The sequence below is a fragment of the Coffea eugenioides genome, chromosome 5 (assembly GCF_003713205.1).
Source record: "Coffea eugenioides isolate CCC68of chromosome 5, Ceug_1.0, whole genome shotgun sequence".
NCBI classification, from domain to species: domain Eukaryota; kingdom Viridiplantae; phylum Streptophyta; class Magnoliopsida; order Gentianales; family Rubiaceae; genus Coffea; species Coffea eugenioides.
In genome coordinates this window covers 7,611,214-7,631,070 of record NC_040039.1, presented here as the reverse complement: position 1 = coordinate 7,631,070, position 19,857 = coordinate 7,611,214, and the positions used below count along the sequence as shown (strand labels likewise).

The 19,857-nt window shown below is 33.9% G+C and overlaps 1 protein-coding gene across 1 annotated transcript; it reads right to left on the bottom strand.

Annotated features, from left to right (window-relative positions):
• Window positions 1–2,791: 2,791 nt before the first annotated feature.
• Window positions 2,792–6,736, bottom strand: LOC113772598 (AP-1 complex subunit sigma-2). The gene is made up of 7 exons (XM_027317233.1): window positions 6,571–6,736; window positions 5,840–5,926; window positions 5,345–5,436; window positions 5,083–5,191; window positions 4,159–4,194; window positions 3,099–3,185; window positions 2,792–3,020 (listed from the first exon to the last, which is right to left on the bottom strand). The coding sequence occupies exons 1-7, from the start codon at window positions 6,571–6,573 to the stop codon at window positions 2,949–2,951; spliced, it is 486 nt and encodes a 161-aa protein (XP_027173034.1). The 5' UTR covers window positions 6,574–6,736; the 3' UTR covers window positions 2,792–2,948.
• Between the last annotated feature and the right edge of the window lie 13,121 nt (window positions 6,737–19,857).

Below are 19,857 nucleotides of genomic sequence, written 5' to 3'. Positions count from 1 at the left end.
GCCATCTTTTATATACCTCAAAATACTTATATTTCAACTCACCTAAATATTGAAATCAACACTCCACTAAATAACAAAAATTATAATTTCACAAAACCTTTTATCTGTTTTAATATTGCTATATTTCAGAGAAAAGTTAAGGGACATATTGAATTGTTTTGATGGGCATCTGCTCGATCTTTGAACGTAAGCAAGAATGGCTGAAAGAAACAATTTCCAAAGAAGTGATGCATTGAATATCACCAAATATTACCTTTTATGAAGAAAATGTTTTTCCCTTCCCCAAAAAATCAAGCGATATTTGTCCATAATTGAAAAGATGAGGATGGAAATTATGACAAAATAGTGAAAGGATCCAAGATGAAAGATAATAAAAAGATATGAAATTTATGATAGATGGTATTAGAATTAGAAAACAATGTTATAGTGCCACTTAAATGAATATTCAGCTTTAGCAAAGTCATGAATGTTAGTAAACTATATGTGGGGGGTGGGATGGGTTGGATGGTATGGGGGAAGGGGGTATAAATAAGAGATCCGGATTCAAGACCTCCTATTTACACTAAAAAAAAAAGTCCGATCGACCACTTTAGTTCTAAACCTAGTTATAAATGTAGATTATCATCTTAGGAGTATTAAATTTTAGGGTTTTGCATCTAGAATCGGCATTAATTGTATGAGTATCATGAACTAGAAACTCCATCAATATGTGCACGTCTTTTTGAGCTTAAGGAAATATGAATACAAACTTTTTGTTGAGTTCTTTTCTGAAATTCTTGTGGAGTTGGAGTGACTATTTGGATGAGACAACTTCAAAGATAATGGAACAATAGTCACGACTCGAGTCCAAGGACTGATCCAAGTAATTTTTGGATCGAAATCCAATGGCCTAAAATGGTTAATCCAAATTACTATGTAGCCATTGGACCTAAGCCTTTAAACCTTTCCTTTCCTCTTGCTCAAACTGATGTGGGATACTTCATTCTCCTCCCCTTTAGGACTTTGTATTTTCGCAAATCCCGTCAGAATTCAAACTGTCCACTTGGTCATGCTTGAATTCTAGAGGTGGCCCGTACGGGCTCTAGAGGTGATCCCCACTCGACGTGACACTTAATCTTGCAGGTTTTAGAAGTGGCTCCTGTCGAACGTGGCATTTAGCCCCATACAGCACTTAGTTCCTTGTACTTCCTTGTGTAATTAGAACCATAACCCGCTGGATAGAGCCTGACGTGGCACTTAGTTTCGCAAGTTTTAAAGGTGTCCCCCGTCGAACGTGGGACTTAGCCCTGCATAGTATTTAGTTTCTTGCACTCCCTTATATAGTTAGAACCATAACCCGCTGGCTCACGCAGACCCCACGCAAGGTTTGCTTTGATACCAACTCTGATATTTTGCCTTCATAGTTTATACCTATTTGTCTTGATGCTACTATTCTCAGTAAGCTCATCAAATGCCTATGAAATTTGCTACTTAACGGCTGTACATTCGTATAGTCATGATCAAGACTGGCATTTTAGTTTGATCTTGGTTGGCATTGATCTTGATTTCTTTTTCATCTTTCAAATTCGTCGATCATTTTAGTACTTGAACAAAAAAAAAATTTAATCGTTTCATCGGTCTCTTTTATCCGCCCAAATTTGTTGGATGCTCATTTGTGGAAATTCTTTTGGCTACCCTTTTATGACTTGTTTCCCTTTCAAATTTACCATAAGCATCACGAAATTTCTGGTTCAAACAGTACTAGCTATGTTATCCGAAATATGTGCCAAAAGCTAAATGCTGATGTTGCAAGCATGAGATCAAAGAAGTAGTTGTTCAATGAAATGGAAACTGGGGATCACAGCTATATGCCCATGACCCTTTAAAAGTGAGATGGAAGCTCCAATTGCACATGATACCGCAGCCATTAAACTTCATAGTAGATACTCCTATGGAAACTCTCCATGGACAAACATCACCAAGGAGGAGCCAAAATTCCAAATCTAATTAACTACTAGTGATGTTGGTAAACATTTCCAAAATGAGCTAACTACTAGTGATGTTGGAAAACTTAACTGTCTAATCATCCCTAAGAAATATGCATTGATGTAACTTCCAGTGATGTTGGAAATCATTGTTAGGCATATTTCTCTATAAGAAACATTTCCAAAATGAGCTAACTATTAGTGATTTTGGAAAACTTAACCGTCTATCCTTCCCTAAGAAATATGCATTGATGCAATTTCTTCATCTTTTGTGTGATTTACTGGAAAATGAGAACATTGCTGGTGAAGATCATATATAATTGGTCTTCTTTGATAGCTCAGTGAGGTCAGGGGAATTCTTCTACTGTGACATGAAGAGCAGCCAAGGGTTTGCTTTCACTAGAGGATGGGATACATTTTTAGGTGCATAGGCTTGAGGGCAAGGCTAAAGGCCTGGTTTATTTTACCCGTGCTAGACTAGATGAACTGCTGTCTGTAATCATGATTGCGGCTGGGCACCACTAGAGTTTTCACATTGGCCTAATAAATTTTTCTTGACAAACGACAATATCTAAGTATCCTACCTAATACCTATATTATCCAACTCTAAAGGCATCGGAAGACCCAACTAGATTGTCGAAGGGTTAGAGGGAAACCACCGCAGGGGTGCACTAGTTAAAAGTGACGAGCTCTTAGTAACCATAATAATCTTGGAATGATCAAACTACTCACGAGTAACATGCCTTAAAATCAACTTATAGCGGGCATAACATAATTGCCAAAGCCTGAACTACAAGGACAAATCATCAGTCATTGTACAGAACAGATAATTACAAATAGAACGTCGTAAAGTTGCAATGGAATGAGAAATGATGTAAGATTTCCAACGACACAAAAAATATATATATATTTATATGTTTGGTACAGGCGTTCATACAAAACAAAATGTTAAAAAGTTTCAAACACCAAAATTCTATGAGCCTCTCATTTGGTTGCCTGCGCTATAATAGTACTCAAAGAACTTGCCTGCTCTTTGGCAGCCTCAACTAAAGCATCCTGCAAGTTATCGTGAGTTAGAAATTCCTCTTAGACCTGCCAAGGAAATAATGAACCAAAAACTTTGAAGTACCATACCTGTGCAGCAATAAGACGGGCTACAGTTTTCTTGCTAGATTCTTGAAGTTCACCAGCAATCAAAAGTTCATCCAATATGTAATAAGCCTGCCAGTTGTTTGATAGGAAATTATGAATTCCGGAAACACACAAATCATACGGAGTTGCTGGCATTAACCAGGATTTTGCGGAGTTGAGTTTGTTTCGAAAAGTCAACATAGATGTCAGCATCAGGTCGCTAAACAGTCAGACAACTAAATACAAGTTCTTCAGAGTATTTCAAGGCCAAAACACGGAGTTTCTTCAGACCTATCCAATAACCTTATAACACCAAAATCGACATCTAACCTCCATGGTGGATAAATCCCAAGTTCAGGGACAAGGACCATAATAAAATTCAATTAAACACCAAACACCATCAAATGCAAAAAATAAATCGCACATTTTGATCTTCAGTAACTAAGATGAAGGAGCAGAAGCCTCTTGTATTGAGAGTGCTCTTTTATGCAGATGAAATGGACAGCAAATAGGAAGACTCGCACAAATAACTAAAGCAGTCCACTTGCCACATCGAAGCCTCACATAATAAGATGACACAATGTATATGAAAATACGTAGATAGAGATGTATCAGAACAAATTGAAGCAGAGACCCATGACATATGGAACTAAAACAGCAATTTATATAGAAAGGTCATATGACTTCCCTTGTCCAACTAAACTGATTTCAAAGGTGAAACTTCTAAGCGAAGCTAGTAGCGGATCAACTCCTTGGACAACGTTCAGCCATTTGAAAAGTACCCATGTAAAAAGTTAAATAAACACCAAGTGGATCTAATCATTAGCCCTCAGTGATGGTACTAGTTCCATGAAACTATAACCTTCCTTTGCTACCACCGAATAATCCCCAAAGAAGACTTCAAAAAGTATGTACTTCCATCTATATCAACAATTTAACAAACCTCATAGCATGGTAACTATTTTCTTGTAAATGATGCATCTCAAAGCTTTTCAGAAGGGTCTAAGGAATTTAACAAAAATGTAGCACTCTCAGTTTTGAGCTACTAATAACAATATCATACCTTGTGGAAATTGAAGATCAGATCAAGCTCACAAACCTATCCAAAAAGAAAGATACCACCACATCAATACAAATCAGTACTCACAATCACTATCAATCTTTTTCAGCCTTATAAGTGATAAAAATCATTACTCTATGGTTAATAACATTTAACCAAGCTCACAACAAGCCAACTTACAACAACATCCCATTGGTAAAAGAGATACTAACAGTTCTAAAATGGTGTCGACAAGTTGTGGAAATTGACTGGCAACTACCAATGAAAAGAATTGATGAGAAAATCGGAAAGAGAACACAAAAAACAAGAAAAGAAAAGAAAAAGGCTAAGGAAGCAATTGCCCAGACCCCAGCTTTTCCCAATCATAACACATCCTTTCTCTATACCCGGTCCTGGTCTCTCTCTCTCTCTCATATCAGTGGCAACTGTATGGACACTATTCCTGTGTTTTATTTAAGTAAATCAATGTTCATGGGTGGTGGCTGCTGGTCATACAAGGTGAGGGAGAAAGAGGGGCGGGTAAGCATATGTGTGTGTGGTGGTTTGAGTCCCATAAATGGTTTTCATGGTCTGGACAGAGTGCTCCATTCAGGGTTCATAAGGTGGACCAAAAAAATTATTAGTCACGGAGAGAAATGATTGCTTTTTCTTTTTGCTTCTTATTTTGGATTTCAATTTCAATTTTCTAATACCCAATATTGCTAATTTAAACAGTGAATAGTGTTTTCAGAAAATCAATATTAATTTATACGAGACAATATGAAATGCTTTGAGACTAGACTAGAAGGTGTTTTTTTCAGTCCACTCATGAGTCAAAGTGGACAAATTAATTTCCAGATGGCAGCTGTTATGGTAGTTTGGGCAAATCTCAGGTTCAAATGTAGTTAGACCATTTATATGGACTACTCTAAAGTTCAGCAGGCTTACACTTCCAAAATAACGATCTAGAATCTCAACAAAATGGTGAATAATTTCAAGGATCTCCAGTTCATTGTCGTCCTGGTCACTGCACATGCAGAAGTAGAGGCTGGCATATCTGCCAAATTTAAAAAACAAAAGCAAAAAAAGTTAATTATGTAAAATATATTAGACAGGAGAAGGAGGCAACAGAACGCAAGAAAAAGTCTACCTATATGCATTGAGGTCACCAATTAAAAGTCTTAAAAGTAAATGGACGACTGTACAATACCTTTTATAAACAACCTTGTAACCTCTCCACTCCACAAAGTTGCAAAGCTTCGGGCCTCGAGTGAGAATTAAGCCACTGAGCTCTCGGATTACCTACAAAATTTATGCAAACTCAAATACAGTTCTTCAGTTGATTTCCAAATGCATATAGCATTCTTACAATACGCAAGCTGCGATTTGCATATAAGGCTACTATTAATATATATGCAGTGTCTCATATCACAACAAGCTTAGACATCTTTCATTCACCTTTGCCATAACAATCTTTTTTACCAACTTGGAGCTCATTATCCAATCTCCCCTCCTCCCCCTAACACCCCCCCCCCCCAAAAAAAAAAAGAAAATCATATGACGAAAAACAGCCAAGATTCTTCACCTCAACTCCAGATAACAATTAAAGCTAAAAAGAGAAAGGTGAATATTGGCAGAAAACAAGGCGCCTATTTTTTTAAGATATTTTAGTTTCCCTAGACTAAAATAAGTTAAAAAGAAGTACCTTGGTCCTTTCCTTCTGGGAATAAGGTGAATACCACTTTGTCAACCTGACTTTACCTTGCCGGCTAATTAGAAGCACAAAGTGAATCTAGAAAAGGAGAAGCTATGATCAATGCAAGCTTCGATCAGATAAATGTCCACAATCCAAAGGGGTAAATTATACAGCTATAAGGATTTTTCAGATGGAGAGAATAAACAAGCCACAGTATTGTTAATTCTTAAACAAATCAGCAGACCAAATAATAAAATAGCAACTGAAAGGGTTAAAAGCCAAGATAATCGGTACATTAAACTCAAACTCAACTTTCATCGTCAGAAACTAAGAAATCAAAAATAGCAATAGCAAAAATAAAAACAATATGCAGACTAAACCAAACAAATTAAAAATCCCAATTAAATTTAGCCAACCAAAATCAGAAATTGATTCATATAAGTATAAGACAAATTTCCAGATGCAAAGATCAATCAGATTTTGATTACAACAATAAAAATGCATTATTTTATGACAATTCAAGCAACCATCGGTTCAAATAATTACACATTACTGAAGTTTCAGATCCACAATCAACAAGAGTTAATCATAAAATGTTAGGCAAAGGGTAAAAAGAAATCAATCAAATTAAATGAAAAAGATAAAAATAAAATTAACGGTTTATTAGCTCATGAAAATCAAGGGTTCTTTTTTTCTTTTTTATGCAACTGAGGGAGGGAATTGGCACTTGGAATAGTTACCATAATGGTGTCGATTTTGGGGCTGGGAATTCCGGTGATTGATCGACGGCCGCCGCCAATCGATTTGAGCTCGTCTCAGTCTTGAGAATGGAGCTTAGAAACGTGAACGTTTTGAGATGTCGGATATCTCGGGTTCTTTCACGATCCGTTCGTATTTGCACCCCAACTGACTTTTCGCAAAAAGGCCAAAAAAAGGCTCTTGTGTTGTTTTAGAAACCACCCTTGAAGTTTCTGACTATATTACTAACCTCCCTTCAGGTTTCGAGAATTACACTAATTTCTCTTGAAATTAATTATCATAAAATATTTAGATCCAATCAATAATTAAAAAGTGATATTAGAAGAGAGAGAAAAATATGATTCCATCATTGCCGCTCATTTACTAAATTATTTAATTAATTTAATACCAACAAATACATTAAAGAAAAATAGTAAAATTTACTGTTTATTATTAGGGATCAAATCATATATAGCATCAAAAAATAGTGTGCCATTTTATATTTTGCACTTAATATAAGATCCAAATTATCAAATCATATATAGCATCAAAAAAATAGCATACCATTTTATATTTTTCACTTAATACAAGATCCAAATTATTCTTTTCAGTTACATACCTATTGTCAAACATGATTAATAACAAATAATTAAAAATTTTGCAATCAAAATATTAGAGCATAAACTTTTACATCATAAATATTCGTATCAACATATTAAGGTTAGTTGTCGAGATTTTTATGATATTAAAGTTTGTTTTTTGTAATATTTTGGTTACGGATTTTTTTTAATTATTTGTTGTTGATCACGTTTGACAATGAGTTCGTAACTGAAAAGAGTAATTTGAATCTTACATTAAGTGAAATATACATAATGATATACTATTTTTTGATGTCATATGTAATTTAATTCTTAATGATATACAGTAAATTCTAGAGTTTTTTTAATGTTTGGGCGGATATTAGTTTAATTAAACAATTTAGTAGATGAAAGGCAATGGTGGAATCATATTATCTTTTCTCTCATAATATCACTTTTTAATTATTGGTTGGATCTAGATGTCATAAGATAATAAATTTCAAAGGAGGTTAGTGTAATTTTTAAAATCTAAAGGAAGGTTAGTGAAATAGTTAGAAACCTCAAGGGAGGTTTTTGAAATTATCCCTTTTACTTATACCCATCAAAATGTGGTGCGCTTACCATAATTATTAAACCCGACTCGGTGAGAAAGCCGGCGAAGGAAGTGGGTTAACAGATCACTGGTTTAATCAATAGGTGAGTGGTTGGACCGGCGAGTCACTAAATATATTTAAATATTATATCTACTAATTTTTTATATAGGGTATATGATATAAATTGTAATAAACTATGCTATAACAAATACACATGTAATTTAATTCGTTGTAGAATAATTAATTCATATAAGAATCAACAAAACATAAATTTAACTAGTAATCTACCAAACTTCAAGTGTAAAATTTTATCTATATTTAGTGTAATTATCTAGTTTATTTATGAATTTTAAGTGCAAAAGATTATTAAAAACAATATTTTCTTTAAAATGAATTGCGTAATAGGTTATTTTTGAAATCAATTTCATAACTTATAGAGTTTGAGAGTCATAAGTTTTTATTAAAAAAATTTCAAATAAATTTATTTTAGAGAAATAAAAAAGAATAAAGATAGAATTGACAAAACGTTCGTATAACATAAGAAGGCTCTTTAGCTAACATATAGTAAGTGGCCTCACGATAGCTTATTATGGATACATGCATAAAGTCCCAAGTTTGAATCCTTGCAAGATCTTAATAAAATTTTTACCACAAAACTCAATTCATTGACAATCGACCAAGTTTCTAGTTTAATCTGATTGAATCGCTGAGTCATTAACCAGTCAACGGGTTTTGTGCTTAAACAATCCAATTAGAGACCAACCCGACCCAATGGTTAGTTCACTGAGTTGGTCGGTTCGATTGTCGGGTTGGCCCAAATTTCATAACTATGGCGTTTATTTATGGATATTTTTTGGTGAGGGTATATTAGTAAAAGAAAAATACAACTTGATTTATTTCTATGGAAGATGATATTTTTACTCCAATTTTTATCCTCATGCACTTCAACTTTGATTTTTAGCCTAAAAAGACACATCTATCCTTATTTCTTCTTATTCTTGTTTGTTTTGTTGCTTTCCTTTCACCTATTCTATTACACATGAAATTTAGTGCATAATGGATTCCTCTCATTCATCTTTATCTCCCTCATTAACAGAGAAGGGAAAAATGCAGTTTTAGTTCCCAATATTTAGTCTATATGTAGCTTTAGACCTTAAAATTTTGAAAAAAGCAAATCTGGTTCTCAATGTTTAGCACATGTGCAATTTTAGTTCCTAAAGTTTTTATAAGAGCAAATCCAATGGATCTAATTTAAAATAGATTTAGGAAATTTCAAGAAAATTTCCAAATTATTGATAGAATTTTTTGCATCCGTCATGTGTCAGTGAAATTAAATTTCAAAACAAAGAAGCAAAATAGTAGTTAATTTTAAACAACAAGGACTAATAACTCACGTGCTAATTAATTAATTAGTAAAAAGAAGAAATTTTTAATCTAAAAGGCTAAAATTACTCGAAACACTCAATTTATCAATCCAAAACTTATTTTCACTCTCTTTCCCAATTGCCCCCAAGCAAAAAAATCTTAATACTCAACTTTTTCATATAGATTAACAAATTTTCTTTCTTCATTTTTCATGATTAATTAGTTATTAACATGCCATCGCGTGAGTTATTCTTATTCTTCAATGGTACTCACTCTTTTGTTTGTTTTTTTCCTAAGAAGTTTAATTCAACAAACATGTGACTATACATGACTGATTCCATCAATATTGGAAAAAATTTACCAATTATCCTACGGAAGAATACAGTTTTCACCCCCATTGTTTGGGGTGTTGGACAATTTCGTCTCTAAAATTTCACTCAAAACATATTTTATCCTCATAATTTTATAATTTTGACCAATTTCGTCCTTAAAATTTCATGCAAACACATATCATCCTCATAAATTTGATTAATTAAGGATAGTTGATGGATTGTCAAGCAATTTGAATGGAATATCATCACTTGACCACGGTATGCCCATTAGTAAAATGCAAAAAATATAGGATGAACAGAAACCTCAAAAATCATTTTTTAATTCACTTTCTTATTTAAGAAAACTAAGAAATTTTCAGCCACCATTGTTATTTTCTTAATCACAAATTGAACAAAAAGATCGAGAGGAAACCAAGTCATGGAGAAGAAATAATCCCATTACAACCAATTGGATAAATCTTTCAAACAATTCTATTGCAACCAATTGAAGGAAAATATTAATGTGAAAGAAAGAACTGTTTAGATTGTCATTTATTTGCAAAATTTTGTTTTGTTGCATCATATACATGTTTTTCAAATTATCTCTTTATCATCTTATCTATTTTTTTATCTCACATATATTATATCACATTTTAAAAAATAATATCATATATGAACACACTCATTCTTATTTATATAATTTAATTAATGATCAAATTAAGTATTAACAATACAATTATTAACAGGACACGCTAGTCATGTGATGATACTTGGTCCAAATTGGTTAACAATTATTCAATTGTCCTCAATTGGTCAATTTTATGAAACCATAAGGATGAAATAAGGACATGCTAGTCATGTGATGATGCTCAGTTCAAATTGGTTAACAACCATTCAATTGTCCTCAATTGGTCAATTTTATAAAACTATGAGGATGAAATGCGTTTGCATGAAACTTTAGGGATGAAATTGGTCGAAATTATAGAATTATGAGGATAAAATAGGTTTTGACTGAAACTTTAGGAATGAAATTATCCAACACCCCAAACATTAGGGATGAAAAGTGTATTTTTCCCATTATCCTAAATCTGCTTCAAATTGATAACATTGAGGACTAGATTTGTTATGGCAAAACTTTAAGGACTAAAATTGTACCAGGTACCAAATATTTGGGGCCATATTATTTTTACTGAAATTTTTGGGGCCAAAATTGCACAAATGTCAAACATTAAGGGTCAAAACTATATTTCTTTATTTCTCTCTTAAAAGAAATATACGAGAATACTATCCAATGTCTTGAAAATCTAAACTGTCATAAAGGTTTTGCATTCTAAATGTTTCAATGCTCTTTTTAAGGATGGCAACTATCTAAGTTGAACTTGAATGCTGGTGTACTTCAGTTCAAGCTCGCAGTAAATTAGTTGAGCTTGAATTTGAACTCAAACTTGATCAACATTTGACTTTGAAGCTTGAGTTTGACTCGTGTAAAAATATTAGAAGTTCAAAAAACAAATTGAGATCAAACTCGAGATCAAGCTATTCGAGTTCAAATGGTAAGACATATAACTTGTCCTAGAAGTATAGGTTTTCAAATAATTTAAAAATTTAAAAAGCAATATATATGTGTGTGTGTTTTAGAAAATCGTTCAAAATGTCTCTCACATTTCGTCAAATGAAATTTCTCATCATTTACTTTTAAAATGTTAATTTTACATCTCTTACAAATTCAAGTTAGTAAAATTTGATTCCAACTTAAGTTTCTGACTACTTTTTGGCCTGAAATTACTATGTGGCCTACATGCAATTAGTTTTTTATATACAAAAATGTTAGGTTTTACTTTTTAGTGATAAAATGAATATGGATCGAGTCAAATCTCTCTTTTTTAGCGAAAAATGAATATTGTTTGCTATAGATCTTACTTTTTAGGGGCAAAAATGAATATGGATTGAGTTATTTATTTAACTATAAATGAGATCTAACCTTTTACCTCTAAAAAAATCATGTATAATCACATGATGGTTTCAAGGTAAAAAGTGGTTGAAAATTTAGGTTGGGACTAAATTTTATTGACTTAATTTTGTAAAGGACATAAAGTTTTTAAAAATGAGGGCCGAAAAAATTCATTTAGTGAAATGTAAGGAATATTTTGAACAATTTTTCCTATATGTTTAGTCCAATTTATTAGACTTCAGTTCAATATTGTTGTATAGTTAATACAACAAAGAAAATGTACAGTTTTTAGCAATTGCAAGGATATAATACTAAACTATAGATAAATTCATAAAAAGGCAATAATATCATTTCACTAAGGGTAGATATTTAAGGTTGAAAGGTAAAATGTGGGTAAGTTGAAGGGTTAAATTGTTATTAGCCTACTAAAAGAGTGAGTTGTTTTCTAGAAAGGACCTATTCACCTAGTAGTTTCTCTTTCTAACGCGGACTCTCTACCTGCCTTTTCTCTTCTTACACTTACCTCCTACCGGTTGCTCGATGCAAGGTAACAATCATATTATCAATATCATATTAATGCGAATTTATATATATTTATGTGTATGTGCATACAAATATAAATGGATATACATAAACATATATCCATAAATATTCTGTTTTGGATAGTTCAGGTTGAGAAATTACACTTATTTATCTAGGAGAAGCTTTGAGATCTAGGGCTTCTAATTTTTTGAAAATATCTTTAATAAGGGTAGAGTCACTTTGTAATTTGGGGACATCATAGGTAATTCGAAGATCAAAACAATGGCTATGTTGGATTTGGTTGAGGAGGTTTTAAGATTGAGGCAAATGGTTTTGCTATTGATTTGCTATTGTTGTTCCCAGGGTTTGGTTTGAAAAATTATTTTACTAGATTATTTTATTAATTTCTATATTTGTACGTTTTTTTTATTTTCGTCTGATGGGGCTTTAAATGGTGACTTCCTAAGAGTTATTTTAATTTCTTGTGATGGAGGATGCATACATGATAATGTCTTTCTGAAAGTCTTAAAAGTAACTAGAAGGATAAAGTCTTGTATAAATGGATTGGCTATCTTATTCAATGATAATATAATTTTTTTGTTTTTTTATCACAAGATTACTTTTCTTTCCGTTTTTGTTTAAGATAACTTACATCTTCAGAACAACAGAAGTGTCTCCTGTTGTGATCATATATCTAGTATATGAACATAACAATATGTTTACTCAGTCACAAATCATAAATACTGCATCATTTGTAAGCATGCAACTCAACAAAAACAAACAGGAAAAGAATGTATGCAACAATTTTTATTTAAACCGGCATTAATATGCAATACTTCGATTTTCATTAGTTTTCATTAGTTGGCAAAATCAACACGTCGTACTAGTCTTCTTGCATCAGTAACTCTTACACCTCCAACATCCCTACTACTGTTTGCCTAGGCAAATAGAACCATCCCAACTATGACTAATGATGTGGCAGTGGAAGCATAGGAGATGAAGGGGTTTCACGAACACCCTCCAAAAGAGAAACGTTACACAAATGAGGCATACAACTCCATCCCAACTATAGCTAATGATGTGGTTGCGGAAGCATAGAAGAAGAAGGGGTTTCACAAACATCCTCCAAAAGAGAAACGTTACACGAATGAATCCAGGACATGAATAAGAAATTCATAAAAATGTGAGAAAACTGATAAGAACTTGGTATACACCAAAGATATTTGATTAATATTTGATAAAAAAAAACTGATTATAAACCCTAAATATGCCTATTTATAGGCTATATTAGATAAACTACGGAAGGAAAGAAAATCATATGTAAAATTCTAAACAAACTCAACTGCGTATCTGGATGTATTCAGGATCCTTATTGACACATTTAATACTAATGCTAATATTACTAATTAAAAATAAAAAATATATAATCTACCCTAATCTAGAATTCTAAATAAAGTATTAGTGATACAGACAAGGAATTCTTGAGTTCGAGGGTCCTCATTTTGTATCAAATAACTAGCCCTTGAGTTCTATGGAGAATCTCGATACATCAACAAGAAAGCCATGCAACAATCCAACCACGAATTTTGCAGGGCCACGAACATAAAAGACCATGTACAATTCTGTAAAAATCTGAAAGCTAATAACTTCTTGACCTATCTTTGTAAAAAGAAAGCTACTTTGCTTTTTCTGGTGACATAAATTTCACATACCTTAATGCTTATGTGACTACCTTGTATAGGGAAGGATTTGCTGAACGCAATTTGCTTACAAGTACTAACATTTTTGTGACCCATAATTTTGATGGAATCTATAATTTTGGAAAAAGACAAATCTTGTTGTGGTAGTAGCTCCATGAAGATCTCATCCATTCTCGAATTTTTAAATTCTTCCACCACCTCCAATTGCATGATGGAAGAATCGAAAACCAAATCATCCATGGCTGAAGAGTCTAGCATGAGTTCAACTTCGTCACAATTAGGCATACAAACTTGTCTTCCTTATCCTCGAGTTGTGATGCTACAGGATCAGAATTTATTATTTTGTCGGCTGTCAACGTAATCCCATAGATCTGGCATTCCCATAGACCTAACAACTATGAGATTATGGAGAGATCACAGAAACACTAGAGTCGTCAGGAGCGAATCTTCTGACTGCACACCCATGATGTATAGATCTCTTGCTTTTATGCAAGTTCAACCATGACATAATCCCCAGCATCTCATCAAGGACACCATTTATGTGATCGCCAATTGTTGAGATCTCGCATTACTATGGAAGCATTAGCGGTCGTTGCAGCAGAAGGCTGCTCCAATACCACATGATGCGGCAGTAGAAGTGTAGAAAACAAAGAGGTTTGATGAACACCTTTCAAAAGAGAAATGTTACATGAACGAATCTCGGACATGAATCAGAGATTTATAAGAATGTGAGAAAACTCATAAGAACTTGGTATATATCAAAGATATTTGATTAATATTTGATAAAAAGCTGACTACAAAACCCTAGATATGCCTATGTATAGGCTATATTAAATACACTATGAAAGGAAAGAAAATAATATGTAAAATTCTAAACAAACTCAACTATGTATCTAGATGCATTGAGGAACCTTATTGACACATGTTGACCTTGGTCGATCAATCCTTGGTTTTGATGATTAACAAACCAAAATGTAGATTTGGCCTAATGTTTTTATGTGAGCAATTTGTTAGAACAGATTCTTGTGGCACAAAAGAAGAAGCAAAAACAGGGCACTCATGTGGGACGTCCGAAAGGAAGCTATCGGACGTCCGAAAGGATGAAGAACATCAGGAAGGATATTCTGTCGGACGCTCGTGAGGAAGCATCGGACGTCCGGATGGATCGGACACACTCTTCGGACCACATCGATCGTGTCGGACGTCCTAAAAATTCCACGAAGATTTGATAACTCTCTGGACGACGTTCGGACGCAGGGTTCGGACGTCCGACAGGTGGTTCGGACGTCCGACAGGCCAACGGCTAGTTTTGACAGCATTTAATATTTGACCGTTGGAGAGCCTTTTGGAGCCATTTCTCACCTTCTATAAACACCCCAAAGCACAAGAAGACAAAGGACTTTTGCCAACACAAAATACAAGCTTACAAGTGAGATTTTTGAGTAGAAAGATTCTTTGTTGGTTGTATAAGGGGTTGGGGAAGTTGGGTTGTGAGGTTGCTCAAGTGAAGGTTACTCTCTAGGAGGAGTAAAACCTTGGTGAAGGTGAACCTATCACTTGAAGTGGTAAAACCTTGGTGAAGGTTGCCTCATTTGTATAAAATAGTTCTTAATTGGGTGAGTGATCTTTCAAGTGTAGGTTGTTGAGGGTTAACTAGAATAGTTGTAAAACTCCTTGGCTCAACCAAAGTGTGTTTGGGGTGAGGAAGGAGTGAGCCTTCACTTGTACATCTTGGTTAGCATCGCCATCTATTGAAGAGGCTATTGGATTGATATTTGGTTTGCATTTCTTATCTTTTCTCTTTAATTAAGTTTTCTTTATTGTGCTTAAATTTGATATATCTTTGTGCATCATTGTGAAATTGTTTGTACTCATTGGGTTGCACCAGGCCTTACAACACATTTAACACTAATAATAATATTACCAACTAAAAATAAATAAAAATGCAGAAATCTGCCCTAATCTAGAATCCTAAATAAAGTATTAGTGATATAGACTTGAATCCGAAGGTCCTCGCTCTGTATCACTATTCACTAAGCGTGAACTCAGTGACATCATGGTTGAGAGATCGTTTATTCCCTGATTGCAAGCCTCCAATTGGGTGGACCCCTTCAATTGGGTGGACTGCTTCTCATTCTATATGTTCAATTCGTGAATCTTGGAAACTAGTTCAAGCTTTTCCGGGGTATGCTTGTACTTGTGGGCAATAGTTGATTCCAATTCCAATATATGTCCAGCTGGAGCTACTGGTGTCTACTCCATCTCATTAGTTGGTTTTGTGGGACGCTTCAAGACTTTATATCCCCAACTGACACTGCCAGAAATAATGACAATATAATTCATACTTTATGAAACATTCTATGTGTAACTTAGTTTTATTGATCTACATATTTGAACCGGTTCAAATTTGGTTCAAATTTTGTTGAGAAGGTTGTGAAAAATAACATTTTTTATTTTCATCTCTTAAAAACATGTTTTCTAATGAAAAAGGTAGAGGAAAAAATATTTAATTGATTGTCTAGAACATGCATTTGGAAATTAGTTGGCGAATAACGGAATTCAACATCCTCTTCTGTTTGTTGCTTATAAATAGGCTTAGGAATTGATGGTGAAAATTTAAATTTATCTAATTTGGCAGTTTTGTAGGTTTGAAAGAGAAGAAGTGGAAGGCCTAGAAGCAGTCAAGGCATTTTTTTTAGAAAATTATAATTCTATAGTTCTATCTTCTATTCCTACAATATTGAAAATAGAACTCGATTCCTTTTCAATGGGTCTTGGATTAATTATCTTTTCTAAATTCCACTTGGCATCACTTGTGATCAAATCCCAGGGTATGAAAACATTTGAATGCTCAAGGTTTGCTTTCAGTAGCATAGTTTCTCCTTTTATAGACATGTTTGAAGCTTTTGGATTTGTAGTAGCTTTCATAACTTTATAAGCTACTGTATAAATTATGGCTAATAATTTAGAATGTTCTACGAATTCAGTATTTTAGTCTAAACATTTAGAGTTAAAGTAGATAAAATGTTAGGATCAGAAAAGTCTATCAAGAAATTTGGTGATTAAAATATACTAGACCATTTTCTAAATTTGATTCAATTGCTTCGGGCAAAGAATTTTGAATTGAAGTATGTCTTGCATCTCTAAAGGAGAATCTAAGGCCAACCTATGTAAGGGTTTTACATCAATTATATGTGTGTGCACATATATATATATGTGTGTGTTTGTGTGTGTACGCATGCGCGCTTGTAGGGGCGGATTTACATGGGGGCAATGGGGCACCCAAAAATATTTTACTATTAGGCTCCGTTTGATAACACTGAATCTGAATTCTGAATTTTGAAATAATTAATTTGCTGAATTTTAAGCACTGAAAAGAGATATATGAATGTCTGAATCTTAATGCTGAATCTATTTATACTGTTTGATAAATATTCATAATTTAATGCTTAATAAACTAGATTGTACAATTTTGCCCTTCTATCTTTTAATCCAAAAAGGAAATAAAACCTATGATTTAATTAACTTAAAATTGTTAGGTATGAAAATGACAATGATTGTGAAGAGCAATGCATACAATGACAATGTTTCTTTGTGTGGAAAAAGGGTATGGTTTCATCGTTTTGAGAATGGGAAAACGAGCTTTTAATACTCTAAAAGCACGTTCAATTACATTTCTCAATCTTGCATGTGCTTGATTAAAACGTTCTTCTTTTGATCTTGGACGAGAAGCATTTTGAAAATCAGACAACCAATATCTAATATTTCGATATGGTGTCATAAAGCCACGTGTGTGTGGATAAGCTGCATCACATAAATAATATTTATCTGTACAAAAAAAATATATATCAAAATATAAATGTTTGTGGATGAAAATTACTGCAAAAAAATACTATTGTTAAAAAAAAATTTTGAATAGAGAATATCAGGTTGTTTTGTTTAATTAGATAAGGATTTTGAATAGGGAATATTAGGTTGTTTAATTAGATAAGGATTTTGAATAGGGAATATTAGGTTGTTTAATTAGATAAGGATTTTGAATGTAATTAACAAACAGGGATATAGTTGGTAGATAAGATAAAGTAGTTGAAATAAATCTCTTGATTCTTATCAAATTAAGCATTCAGCTACGATTCTTGTGCTGAAAAAAATACATACAAATTCAGCACCACTTAATAAGTTCAGCAGGTGAATTTTTATTTATCAAACACCCACAACATCTGAATGTCTGAATGAATTCAGTTTCAGCACTTTTTTATGTTATCAGGTTCCGTTTGATAAAACTGAATCTGAATGCTGAAGTCTGAATTCTGAAATCTGAATACTGAAACAGTTAATTTGCTGAATTTTAATCACTGAAAAAAAAATATGAATGTCTGAATTTTAATGCTAAACCTATTTATACTGTTTGATAAATATTTATAACTGAATGCTTAATAAGTTTAATTTGACAATTTTGCCCTTATATCCTTTCATTCAAAAAAGAAATAGAATCTATGATTTAATTAGTTTAAAATTGTTAGGTATGAAATGACAATATTTATTTTTAAATCAAATTAATATAAAAGATGAAATATATTATATGAAGAGTATGGAGAAGATGTGAAAGTCATTAAAAAAGGAGAAAAGAGAAACTAAAAATCATTAGATTGAGAATATTAGGTTGTTTAATTAGATAAGAATTTTGAACATAATTAACAAATAAGGATAGATTTGGTAGGGGGTGAGAAACACACGATAAATAAAGCAGTCATCGTCTTTTTGGAGTTGTCAATCACCCCTCAATCTTATTTTGGGTATAATCATTAATCTTTTGATGGCGAAGGCGACGAGCTCCGAAGTGACAAACATGGTCAGGCAGCGGTTGAAGATCGGTGGGAGCGGACCTAAGGGAAAAGATACCGTTACAGAGCAACAGATCTGCCGGCAGGAGGTGCGACTGAGGAATCCGATGAATTATATCATGGAGCAAATCCAGTTAAGAAATGGGGCTGGAAGCAAATGCCCTCATTTTGCGGGTTACTTTGTGCAGCCATGGGCTAGTGACTTATACGTCGTTCCAGAATATCCACCAAAGCTTGGATTTATACACTCCTCTCAGGAAGGGAAGGATCTTAAGGAAGACCTTGATGTATCTTTAAGTTTTCTGGGCCTTGAGAATATCGTAATTGTTGGCTCTTCCTTGGGTTTCCTCCTATGCTGCACGGATATTAACACGTATATGCATTACATCATTTGCAACCCCGTCACAAGAGAATCTAAGCCGCTTCCAGAACTCCACAGGTCTTGCGCTGTGGCTAATATGGCATTCCTCTGCACGGCAGGACGCGCCACATCAACATCACTGGATAGCATATGTTATGAAGTGGTCCGAATCGGAATGTCACACCCTCTTAAAGCCACTACAACTCTGGAGGTAGATAAATATTCTTCTTTGACTGGGGAATGGAGACAATCCTCTGTCATTTCTCCATCTCCAGTCGCTTTCGTTGGTAATCACATGCCAGCTTTTGTGGTTGGCGATGTTATGTTCTGGACAGATTATCAGTCCACATTACTGGGGTATGACCCTGTCAGCGAATGCATACAAGTCTGGGATTTGCCGTGGCAGGGCGTCTATAGTGCATATTTGGGCCTATCTGAAGGGAGAATTCACTGTGCTATAACTGATCGGCACAATTTGGAGATATGGGTTTTGGAGGATTACACTAGGATTGGGTCTCTGTCTGGGTGGATCTTGAAGCATAGAGAGAGTGAGTTTCACTGCCATGAGGGAATTAAATCCGGAGAGAGTTATTCACGCCAATGTTATGGGCATCATGGAATTTCACCCTTGGAACAGTCAGCTGATCTTGGTCTGCATTTTTTTGACTCCTTATTGGTACAACTCTGAAAACAGCAAATTGAAGGCAGCAATTGATTTTGAACCCGCGAATCTGATGTGCAATTACATCCGCTACGAGTGGCCCTATAGTGCCTGATGAGCTGAATTTTTTGGCTAATATTAGTTGATAATTGTTGGTGACTTTCCAGTAGGTTAATTTAGTTTGCACCAGCTACCCATGTCATGTCTGCCTTGGTTTTTCATCTTGCCCGGTTGTCGTATTTCAACGACATTGTGTCACCTTTGCATGATCTTTTCTTTTTAATGTTCGTGTTACACAAAAGCACCTGTAGTCCATGCCCCATCTGTTTTGGTTTTTCATCTTGCTCAGGTGTCTTGTTTCACGCCAATGTTATGGATGGGCATTGTGGAATTTTACCCGTGG